The sequence below is a fragment of the Rana temporaria genome, chromosome 8 (assembly GCF_905171775.1).
Source record: "Rana temporaria chromosome 8, aRanTem1.1, whole genome shotgun sequence".
Taxonomy (NCBI): domain Eukaryota; kingdom Metazoa; phylum Chordata; class Amphibia; order Anura; family Ranidae; genus Rana; species Rana temporaria.
The window spans coordinates 187,151,678-187,164,234 of NC_053496.1; the positions used below are offsets into that span (position 1 = coordinate 187,151,678).

The 12,557-nt window shown below is 46.1% G+C and overlaps 1 protein-coding gene across 1 annotated transcript in view; it reads right to left on the reverse strand.

Annotated features, from left to right (window-relative positions):
- Positions 1-1,115: 1,115 nt before the first annotated feature.
- LOC120910649 overlaps positions 1,116-12,557 on the reverse strand; it is a 176,483-nt gene continuing 165,041 nt past the window's right edge. Inside the window, exons 15-16 of the mRNA XM_040322403.1 lie at positions 2,159-2,640; positions 1,116-2,005 (exon numbers count right to left, since the gene is read on the reverse strand). Of these exons, the coding sequence (XP_040178337.1) occupies positions 1,166-2,005; positions 2,159-2,640 (1,322 nt within the window). The 3' untranslated portion in view covers positions 1,116-1,165. The remainder of the gene's footprint in view (positions 2,006-2,158; positions 2,641-12,557) is intronic.

Here is a 12,557-nt window from a genome sequence, read left to right on the forward strand (position 1 = left end):
GGAGGGCACAGTACAGGTTCTGGGATGCTTCCCATCCCAGGACAGCTTAGTAAAAAGCGTGACTGCCATGCATTAAGACAGCCCTGACGATATCCCTGGAAGAACAATGAATCCTTATTGCGGGCTGCTTCCATTAACTGCTCTTTAGTGCGGAAATAATGCTGTTTTATTACAATATCCCTGGGGGGGGGCATTCTCTTTTTGGGGGGGGCAGGGTTCTATGGATCCTGTCCATCTCTAGGCGTTCTATGGGTATTGATGGAGCCAGTCCCTGGAATAACGTCGTAACGGTAGATTGAAAGTCCTCCATAGCATCTGGTATTCCACGGATCCGGAGATTAGTTCTTCTAGCTCTGTTTTCAAGATCTGCAAGGCGAGAATAAAGGGGAAGAATTTTCTTCCCTAAGAGCTTCCAGTTCATCATTGTGGTTATTGGTGACAAAGAAGGTCAGAGCCAGGGGGAAAATTCTGTAATGTGGTGGGAGTAATCCCAAAGTCCAAATCCAGTTCACCTCTCTGTGAGAAGGGAGACATTCTTGTCTGTGACTTTTTCCCACTATACATTATATTAAATGGTGTCCAGGATATTTATTGATATAGTAGTTACCGTGTGGATATCAATAACCAGCTGTGACACAGCATTATGAGGCTGTCTTGTCCCGGTGTGTGGGGAGCTCTAAGGAGCCGTGTCCTGCCTAGTCAGCCGCGAGCATCCGTCCCCCCATTTTTATTTTAAAAGGCCTAGAGGGCCGAGTTTTAGGTGGCGGGGTTAACATGTTTCGTCCTGGAAGACGACTTGAGAAAACAGACCTCTTGCAACAGAATAATAGACCTCCAAGTCTCCATACCACAAAATGTACTCAGCTAATGAGAGGGAGAGGGAATGACTCCATTTTAATTTTTCTCCTGCTATCAATGGCCAACACGGTACAACACTTCATCCATGTTTTTGGTTATCTCTGATCTCCTTATGAAGTGTTTCTTACATGATGAAGATCAGCCATGGAGTATATCTGAGGTGTATATCAGGGTGTGCTTCTTCCCCACATGTCCAGCAACATTCACATACAAGACATTTTCCACACTCAAAGCACTAATACACCTCAAGGGTTGTGTGGGACCCCTGATGTACAGGAAGACGGGACTTCAGTGAGGAACAATTTCCTCACTCAGGACAGGAAAGTGGCTTCACCACCATGTGTGATCTCTGGTGTGAGTTACGACTGGACGTCTGCGAAAAACATTTCCCGCACACAGAACAGGAATAAGGCTTCTCCCCTGTGTGAGATCTCTGATGTGTGGAAAGATGGGACTTCGTTGAAAAACATTTCCCGCACTCAGAACAGGAAAAAGGCTTCTCCCCCGTGTGAGATCTCTGATGTGAGGAAAGACTGGACTTATCTGAAAAACATTTCCAGCACTCAGAACAGGAAAAAGGCAACTCCCCGGTGTGTGATCTCTGATGTGTGGAAAGATGGGACTTCTCTGAAAAACATTTCCCGCACTCAGGACAGGAAAAAGGCTTCTCCCCCGTGTGCAATCTCTGATGTCTAAAAAGATAGGACTTACTTGAAAAACATTTTCCACACTCAGAACAGGAAAAAGGCTTCTCCCCGGTGTGTGATCTCTGATGTCTGTGAAAACTGGACTTATCTGAAAAACATTTTCCACACTCAGAACAGGAAAAAGGCCACTCCCTCGTGTGAGATCTCAGATGCATGTTAAGACTATATTTCTGTGAAAAACATTTCCCACACACAGAACAGGAAAAAGGCTCCCCTGTGTGAGATCTCTGATGTCTGGAAAAATAAGACTTATCTGAAAAACATTTCCCACACTCAGGACAGGAATATGGTTTCTCACCTGTGTGCAATCTCTGATGTCTGTTAAAAGTGGACAAATCTGAAAAACATTTCCCGCACTCAGAACAGGAATACGGCTTCTCACCTGTGTGAGATCTCTGATGTGTGGAAAGCTTGGACTTCAGTAAAAAACATTTCCCGCACTCAGAACAGGAAAAAGGCAACTCCTTTGCGTGTAATCTCTGATGTGTAGAAAGACGGGACGTGTCTGAAAAACATTTCCCGCACTCAGAACAGGAAAAAGGCTTCTCCCCCGTGTGTGTTTTCTGATGTCTGGAAAAATGGGACTCATCTGCAAAACATTTCCCACACTCAGGACAAGAATATGGTTTCTCCCCCGTGTGTAATCTCTGATGTCTAAAAAGATAGGACTTACTTGACAAACATTTTCCGCACTCAGGACAGGGAAAAGGCTTCTCCCCCCTGTGTAACCTCTGATGTGTGGAAAGCTTGGACTTCTGTGAAAAACTTTTCCCGCACTCAGAACAGGAATACGGCTTCTCCCCCGTGTGCAATCTCTGATGTGAGGAAAGAATGGACTTATCTGAAAAACATTTCCCGCACTCAGAACAGGAATACGGTTTCTCCCCCGTGTGTGATCTCTGATGTGAGGAAAGACTGGACTTCACTGAAAAACATTTTCCGCACTCAGAACAGGAATACGGTTTCTCCCCGGTGTGTGATCTCAGATGTATGGAAATATGGGACTTCTGTGAAAAACATTTCCCACACTCAGGACAGGAATACGGCTTCTCACCTGTGTGAGATCTTTTATGGTCTTTAAGTTGGCATTTTAAACGGAAACACTTCCCGCACTCAGTACAGGGAAACTTCTTATCGGCACCGTCCCGCACAGTCTGAGGTTCCTCAGGATAAGAGGAATACGATGGTCCGGCACCGTCCCTCACAGTCTGAGGTTCCTCAGGATGAGAGGAATACGATGGTCCGGCACCATCCCTCACAGTTTGAGGTTCCTCAGGATAAGAGGAATACGATTGTCCGGGACCGTCCCTCACAGTCTGAGGTTCCTCAGGATAAGAGGAATACGATGGTCCGGCACCGTCCCGCACAGTCTGAGGTTCCTCAGGATAAGAGGAATACGATGGTCCGGCACCGTCCCACACAGTCTGAGGTTCCTCAGGATAAGAGGAATACGATGGTCCGGCACCGTCCCGCACAGTCTGAGGTTCCTCAGGATAAGAGGAATACGATGGTCCGGCACCGTCCCTCACAGTCTGAGGTTCCTCAGGATAAGAGGAATACGATGGTCCAGCACCGTCCCGCAGAGTCTGAGGTTCCTCAGGATAAGAGGAATACGATGGTCCGGCACCGTCCCGCACAGTCTGAGGTTCCTCAGGATAAGAGGAATACAATGGTCCGGCACCGTCCCGCACAGTCTGAGGTTCCTCAGGATAAGAGGAATACGATGGTCCGGCACCGTCCCACACAGTCTGAGGTTCCTCAGGATAAGAGGAATACGATGGTCCGGCACCGTCCCGCACAGTCTGAGGTTCCTCAGGATAAGAGGAATACGATGGTCCGGCACCGTCCCGCACAGTCTGAGGTTCCTCAGGATAAGAGGAATACGATGGTCCGGCACCGTCCCACACAGTCTGAGGTTCCTCAGGATAAGAGGAATACGATGGTCCATCTACACTGTGTGGTGCCGGATGGACATTTGAGGTAGTCGGGTTTTCTCCTGGACTATACTGTGTGATGTCCTCATCTTCTACTTTACAGTCTGGAGACAAAGTGAGACAATCCTCTGAGGTTTTCCTCATCTCCCGTCCATCTACTAAAATAGAAATACAAAGATTATTACTAGACATGAGCTGATTGGTTCCCCTAAACCAGGACTCCGCCCACATCAGGCAGCTTTGTCTCTGAGGATCTTACAATTCCCCCCTCAAGGTAACTAGTAAATGGGTCCTCTGATCTCCTACCAGATCATTTCTTTATTCATGGACCTTAGTCAGAGAGTGAGGAAACAACGAGAACTGTCCTTTATAGGAGTGACAGTGATGAGGGGATTCTAGGACGAGGGTCAGGAGTATGTAATGTACAACATAGAGTATATAGTGCAGGGGTCAGGAGTATGTAATGTAAAACATAGAGTATATAGTGCAGGGGTCAGGAGTATGTAATGTACAACATAGAGTATATAGTGCAGGGGTCAGGACTCATAATATTGGTATTCAGTAGTGAATGAAATATTTACCGGAGACAAGTTGTAGAGATCCCACACCGCTGCCTCCCATCTCCTGAGACTGCACTCAGTGACTTGGGTCTGAGACTATACAGACATATCCCTCCACCCGGCACAGCCAGCAAATAACAGAGCAAGTAACCCGGGAGAATTGTTCTGTCAGAGATCTCACTAGACCCGGGCGTGGGGCAGAAGACCCAAGGTACATACCCCAGGTGTCTAGGTCAAGCAAACCCTATGGTGAAAATGAACATTTTGCTGCCAGCTGAACCCCAGAATCTCCATAAATCCAGTCTAGAGACATAAATTGTGTCTGCAGCACAGAGAAGGAAGATTATCCGAGAGAAATACAGGAATACAGGACGGGGAACACAGCTCAGGAAAGTGACCAGGGGATTACAGGCTGATATCACCCAGTCCCCGCCCTACTCTGGACCAATCAGTGAGCAGTATGGGTGGAGGATTGGATTTAGTGTTAATGACCCACCTGTGCTGATCTCTGTAGGAGTGTCCTCCTCTATAAATGTCCCCGTTATTCCATCCTCCTCCATAGACTGCTGATCATCCCTCACATACGTCTCTTCTTCTTCTGATTTCACCTCAAATTCTATATCGATTGGATCTCCACTCTAAACCAAGAGAATGAGAGAGAATATCATCTGTAAGATATAACCTCACATACAAAATCCACACATCATCTCCACCAGTCCATGTTCTAGATGTTCTGTCCCACCAACCTTGCAATAGGGAGGGATGGTGTGACCTTCCTGTGTGGAATCCCGGGAATACAGAGGACGGGGACATCTCTCTGGAGGGTTCCTGGTATTAGGTGGCTCCATCATATCCTTGTGTCCTTCTGAAAACTCCTCCATCACTCCATACTCCTCATCCTCCTCTTTATACTCTTCTTTACCAACAATATTATCATCCCAGAGGTTTCCACTCTGAATATATAATAAAACATTCATTATAATAAACATGTTTGTGTATAAATCCTAACCACCAATAATTGTTCCTCATCTACCTGATGATGGTGGGGGATGGTGTGACCTTCCTGTGTGGAATCCCGGGAATACAGAGGACGGGGACATCTCTCTGGTGGGTTTCTGTAGCTGGATGACTCCACCATGGTGTCCTGGTGCAGATCTTTGTGTTCTTCCTCCATCACCCCATCCTCATCATCCTCCTCTTTTATCTCTTCTTTAACCTCAACTTTAGGATCTCTCAGGTTTCCATTCTGAATATAGAATAAAAATGACATCAATGGTAACAATGCAGATAATGTACAGATCCTAATGATACTATCAGTGATTGTTCCTCATCTACCTGATGATGGTGGGGGATGGTGTGACCTTCCTGTGTGGAATCCCGGGAATACAGAGGACGGGGACATCTCTCTGGTGGGTTCCCATTACTGGATCCATCTGTAGGAAACACACACACTGACTGAATACATTGTTTCTATGTGTTTATCAGATGATGGGGGATCTAGGTGGAGCCTCCGTACTGCTCTCTCCTTTACAATAAAGTCTCCTCTTACCCGGTGATGTGAGGGGCGGCTGATTGTCCATCATGACGTCCTTGTAGAGATCCTTGTGTCCTTCTAAATACTCCCACTCCTCCATGGAGAAATAGACAGTGACATCCTGACACCTTATAGGAACCTGACACACACAATGATACAGTCATCATCCAGACACATCCCTTGTGCTGAACCTTCACAGACATCAGGAATAGTTTTTTCCTCCTCCATAAAGATTATAAAATCAAACACACGTAACATAAGTCCACCTCTAAAAAAAAAAACAACCTGTATTATCGTATAAACTGAAATGAAGAGAATATTCCGGCCCTGTAAGTGGGGAAATGTTCTGACCCTGAAGGGGTTAATCTAGGTTTCCACACTATATATGTGTGTATCATCATCTGCTGGAGATAAAAGACGTCACAGTGACTATGGAGGAAGAGGGCGGACATGACGGGGTTACTGGGTGTAAATAGAAGATAAGATCTTATTACCTCCTTTGCTGCTTCCAGCAATGTCTCCTCTCTAATTCCTCTCGACTCACCTCTCACCCGGAACTTCCTGACTGTGCCTGACATCATTTCCTGTCTTCCATAGAGACTTCATCTCTCTATGGTAGAAGTGAGATCACCATCTTGTGCAGCTCAGAGGAACTGCACCCCCAAGAAACATCTCGTAGTGTGAGCACAGCCTTATGCTGTGTGTGTATGTACTGTACAGAGGCGGCTTTCTAATTAAGGAAATTAAGTGGTTGCCTACAGGGGCCTTGCGGCCACCAAATTCTCAGCAATATGTGTGGGAGAAAATGTCCCCTTGTTGGTGACGCCGGGCTGGACTGGCTGTAGGAAATTCCGGGGAGCGAATGTCCTAACAAGAATTGCCTTCCCCCGAGCTCCCTTTTCACTCACTGCCCCGCCCACCACACACTCTGCCAATCAGATGTTACATCACAACAGGGCTATGCAGCCCTGTATCCAATGAGGGAGCTGCTGACATCTCCCTTCTCACCCACCGTGTGTGCCTGGCACTCTGTAATGTGTATGCAGCGAGTGCTCAGAGGGGCATGAAGATGCCGGGAGGAGACCAGAGTTGACAGGGGTGGTGTGCCTAGGACGGGACACAGGTGCATGTCTGCAGAGTCAATGACCATCTCCTGTATCACGTCTGCACAGTTTCTGACCATCTCCTGTATCATGTCTGCACAGTCTCTGACATCTCCTGTATCATGTTTGCACAGATTCTAACCATCTCTTGTATCATGTCTGCAGTCTCTGGGGGGAGCCTACAGAGGAGTCAAAAGTGGGAGTGCTGCCAGGACAGGGGTCATGGGAGGAGTCAGACGTGTGTGGACTGTGGAGAGAAAAATATAGAAGCCACCAAGCTGAAGTCCAGAGAGGACCATCTGAATGAGCCTTGCACGGTGCACCTGAGAGGAGGCCAGATGGAGGGGGATCAGTGATGTAAGGGTGGAGTGAATACAGTAAGAAAAGGGAGCACTGCTATAAAGGTTCCCCCTTATATCAGTAACCCCCCTGTCCTTAATGCATCAACTCTGCGGAAGGTGGTCTGTGGTCACTAGCGTCCCCCCCACATCATAGTTCCCTTTAGAGCCTGATGTAAAGGGGAACTCTAATGTAAAGGGGAATGCTGCGCACTCTGATGTAAGGTGATCGCTGGTCACCAGACATCAGAGTTCCCCTTTACAAGAAAGTCCCTTTACATCAAAGGTTCCCTTGCACTGTAAGGGGGAATCCTGCAGACTCTGATGTAAGGGGGAACTCTGTGCTGGTTGGGTTATATTACCCAGACCTTCATGTAAATGGAGAAATATGGGTTTTGTTGCTCGTTGCAGCCGCACAAATTCTATCTATATTTGTGTGTGTGTAATATATATATATATACATATCCAATGTTTAATGATCTTTGATTAGAGAACAATTTGTGAGAGAAAATTCTAGAAACGGTGAATTCATAGTTCAAAGGATTTACGGCTCTTTATATATGAAATTTATACATTTTATCACTTGAATTATTTTTCCTATTATGGGTGTGAGTGGGGCCTCATGTCCAAGTTTTGTCTGAGGCCTCACACAGCCTAGAGCCGCCTCTGGTACTGTATATCCTTATAGATGGGTCATCTCCACTCCCACCAAGGGGGAGAGAAATATATTACTGCCTAGTCCAGACTTTCTCAGCCAGGGTTCCTCCAAAGGGTTCTAGGGGTTCCTTGAGCAATGGACAATTTCTGTCTCTCAGTAACAACTGACATCAATGATCTGTAAGGGGGGGGGCAGTCTTCCCTCCAATGACGATGTAAGAATGTCCTTCTCCACTGACCTCTGATATAATGGGGTCCTTCTCTCATTGGTTACCAATGCAAGGGACAACTACACAGACCACTGATATAATGGGGTCCTTGCATGCAGCCTGACTGGGCAGGGAAGGGTGGGGGGAGGGGAGTGAGCATGCCTCCTCCTGAACCATACCAAACCACATACCCTCAACATGGGGAGAGAATCTTGCCAAGTCCATTCCCTCCTGTTTGGAAAGTTGAACAAGTCCAATCGGTGAACATGAGGGATCTGTACAACATAAGACATCGGGAAATGTATATCTGTCTGCAGAACATATGGGAGATATTGGAACTCTAATTCATGGTCACCTGGAAATAATGAAAAGGAGAAATTCCATCCAAACCGTGAGATTGGTCAGAGACTAATTGGTATCATTCTGGGCATTGCCAGACCAGGTCTTGGTGACAGAGAGAAGGGTGATGCTGCTCATACTATATGTAACCCTCATCTACATCATGGACATCTTCTTCAGCTTCTTAGTAAATAGGATAGAAATCTTCACAATCCACAAGAAGAGGTTGGGGGTCCTGAGTAGTCATAGAAAGGCCCAGCACCCCAATAGTAGAGGAAGAGGTGGTCTGGTGACATGGAGAAAAAGACTCCGGTCAGTCTCTGGATCTCCATCATTGGAAACATGGTGAGACAACAAATACAGCGGGATGGTGGAGGAGATGTTGGTGTCGGTGTGGAAATGGACAGAACACGGGATGATGACACTGAAAGAACAATACGGCTTCATTCTACGATATGTCAAGGAGAGAACCCTACAGGAGAGACTTTTCTCTCTAATTAATGTCAGTAGAAGACCCGGAGAAAGCCTGTTCTGACCACTGCACTCTGTACCCTGGGCAGTCTCTAATCATCTCTTGTATCATGTCCTCAGTCCCTAACCACCTCTTGTATTATGTCCTCAGTCTCTAGCCACCTCCTGTATCATGTCCTCAGTCTCTAACCACCTCCTGTATCATGTCCTCAGTCTCTGACCATCTCTTGTATCATGTCCACAGTCTCTAACCCAGGGGTTGACAAATTTGCTTGGAATCTAGGAGCCAGCTAAAAAAGTTAGGAGCCAGAAAACGCACCCCGTCCCGCCGAGCTTGCGCGCAGAAGCGAACACATATGTGAGGTATCGCCGCGATTGGTAGAGCGAGAGCAATAATTCTAGCTCTAGACCTCCTCTGTAACTCAAAACATGCAACCTGTAGATTTTTTTAAACCTCGCCTATGAAGATTTTAAAGGGTAAAAGTTTGACGCCATTCCACGAGCGGACGTAATTTTGAAGCGTGACATGTTGGGTATGAATTTACTCGGCGTAACATTATCTTTCATAATATTAAAAAAAATGGGGATAACTTTACTGTTGTCTTATTCTTTAATTTAAAAAAGTGTAATTTTTCCCCCAAAAAAGTGCGCTTGCAAGACCGCTGCGCAAATATGGCGTGACAGAAAGTATTGCAACGATCGCCATTTTATTCTCTAGGGTGTTAGGATAAAAAATATATATCTATAATGTTTGGGGGTTCTATTAGAGGGAAGAAGATGGCAGTGAAAATAGTGAAAAATGACATTAGAATTGCTGTTTAACTTGTAATGCTTAACTTGTAATACCAACGGCCACCACCAGATGGCGCCAGCTTACACATCTGATGGTAATAACTTGTAATACCAACGGCTCACCACCAGATGGTGCCAGCTCACCAAAAAAAAATGTTTTTTTTGTTTTTTTTTGCCCCCCCTTCCAAGCCAAGTCGCCAGGACCCTATTTCTAGTCGCCATGGCGACCTGGCGCCCGGGATTTGTCGAGCCCTGCTCTAACCATCTCCTGTATCATGTCCACAGTCTCTAACCATCTCTTGTATCATGTCCTCAGAGTCCAACCACCTCCTGTATCATGTCTGCAATCTCTTAAACACACTGCTAATAGTATTACATTTTGATTCGGTGTACCTCTAGCAGACAGTAAAACAGGAGATGGTCAGAGACTGCAGACATGATACAAGAGATCAATGCAGCTTCGCCAGTGCCCATAAAATGCAGCCTACCTGTGCCTGGATCAGAGCGGCGATCTCCCTGTGTCATGGAGCTGGATTTGAATTGCCTGGGCCGCAGTAACAATGTCCCGCCTCTGGCTCCCCCAAGGTAGCACTTGAAACACTACGGTTGGCACTTGGCATTTCCTAACTTCTTCCTATATTACTTGACATCCCAGCTGGTGCTCATCCATGATTGGCTGTGCCCAGTTCCGGCCAATGCCTGTACCTCCACGGAGGGGGCCATCGCATCTTCCCTCGAAACCCTACATAATATTAACGCTCAGGGCTTTAAATCTTTTTCTCAGCTACGTTTAGACTTTGATCTACCAAGATCGTACCTATTTTATTATTACCAGCTCAGGCATGCTAACTGTGCCCAATTTGGCTCCCTGGACGATCCCACTGACCTTCCCCCGTTGGAAAAACTGCTCAGACAGCCAGATCCCACTAAACTTGTCTCCACCTACTATGCAGCCCTAATGACTGACTTTAACCCCAGGCATCACAAAGCTCAGGTAAAGTGGACCTCTCCCTGGTAGACGAGGACTGGTCCGAATTTAGTGATATGTATAAAACTTCAGTTATTGCTTCCCGGCACCGCATCATACAGGTCCAAATTTTTCATCAAACCCACCTCACTCCGGCTAGGTTACACAGGATGGGTCTCCTGCCCTCGGCTGTCTGTTTCCGTGGCTGTGGCCAGGAGGCCGATTTCTTACACTGCTTCTGGTCATGCCCAGTAGTTCCGGGACTTCTGGGAGGAAGTGGGTGCTTTTATCTCATCGGCGCTAGGCCTCCCAAACATAATCCACCCCAAGAACTGCCTATTTTGGCAAATTACACCTATCATCACATGCCAAGAGACTGCTCCGCATACTCTACTTCTATGTTAGAAAAGCTATTTTACTGTCCTGGAAGGGCGCACAGACCTCTCTGAGGTCCCTCTGGATAAAACTTATTAATGATTCTATCCCACTGTATAAACTTACTTTTGAATTCCAGAAACGGAACAAAACCTTCCACAATATTTGGGGTAGATGGTTGTCTAGTCCGCTAACCCTCTCCCAGCACTGATTGTACTACTCTTGATTGACCATTGATGGGCCGTGCCCCAGGGATCTATGCCCTGGTAATACACCTGAACCTTTTACCATTGCGCCTACTTTATATCTTTGCACTGATATCTGTTTATTTTTCTATGTCTGAGCATATTGCCTACTGTTTATGACCAGATTGTCTGGTGGTATCGTTGTTGTATTTTGTGTGTTTCTGTTTGTTGGTTTGTCTTAAATCCAATAAAAATATCTTTAAAAAAAAAACAAAAACAATGTCCCGCCTCCTGTGATCACGCCACACTAATTCAATGTGTGTGCCGTCTATCACAGGAGGCGGGACATTGTTACTGCGGCCCGAGCAATTCAGCTCCCTGATACAGGAAGATCGCCATTCTGCAAGGAGAGGAGGAGGAGGGAGGGGAGGTCAGGTCATTCAGCCATCAGGATGACACCCCGCAATGCGCGGACCCCCGGAGGCACGGCCACCGCGTATGTGCAATTATCTTTTTTATCTTTCGGCAATATGCTGAAAACACTATTTTGGGACGATATGTTTTGGCCGATTAAATTTCGGTGCATCCCTAATTATAAATACACCTCTTAATAAAACCCCCATCCCGTATTATCGTATAATCTGTTATTATAAACGGAAAAGCTGAATTGGATGGAAAAAAAAAAACATTTCTGAAATGAAGAGAATGTTCCGGCCCCGTAAGTGGGGGATGTTCTGACCCTGAAGGGGTTAATGTACGACTCCACACTATATATGTGCATATACCTCCCAACTTTCTGAGATGGGAATGAGGGACTTCTATTAGCAAAAGTATGGAGGCATAGGACACACCCCTTAATGGAGAAACATTTAAAATAAAATCGGTAAAACCCACAAGTGCATTTTTACCACTAATATTCCTTTATATTGGCTTTTGGAATTTACAAATGCAGCAGAAAAATGTAGAAATTGGATGGAAGGTTTAGCACCGGGAAAGACTTTTTGATAGATAAATAGTGCATTTTATATACATGTATATAGATCAGACCAACATGAGGGACACATGAGGAGGAAAGAGGGACTTTGTTGTGAATGAGGGACAGTCCCTCCAAATCAGGGACAGTTGGGAGGTATATGTGTGTATCACCATCTGCTGGAGATAAAAGACGTCACAGTGACTATGGAGGAAGAGGACGGACATGACGGGGTTACTGGGTGTAAATAGAAGATAAGATCTTATTACCTCCTCTGCTGCCAATTCCAACAATGTCTCCTCACTACTTCCTCCCGACTCGCCTCTCACTCGCAACTTCCTGTCTGTACCTGACATCACTTCCTGTCTTCCATAGAGGCTTCCTATCTCTATGGTAGAAGTGAGAAGATCACCACCTTGTGGAGTTCAGAAGAACTGCAGCCCCAATAAACATCTCGTAGTGTGAACATGGCCTTGTGCTGTGTGTGTATGTATTGTATATCCTTATAGATGAGTCATCTCCACTCCCACCAAGGGGGAGAGAAATATATTACTG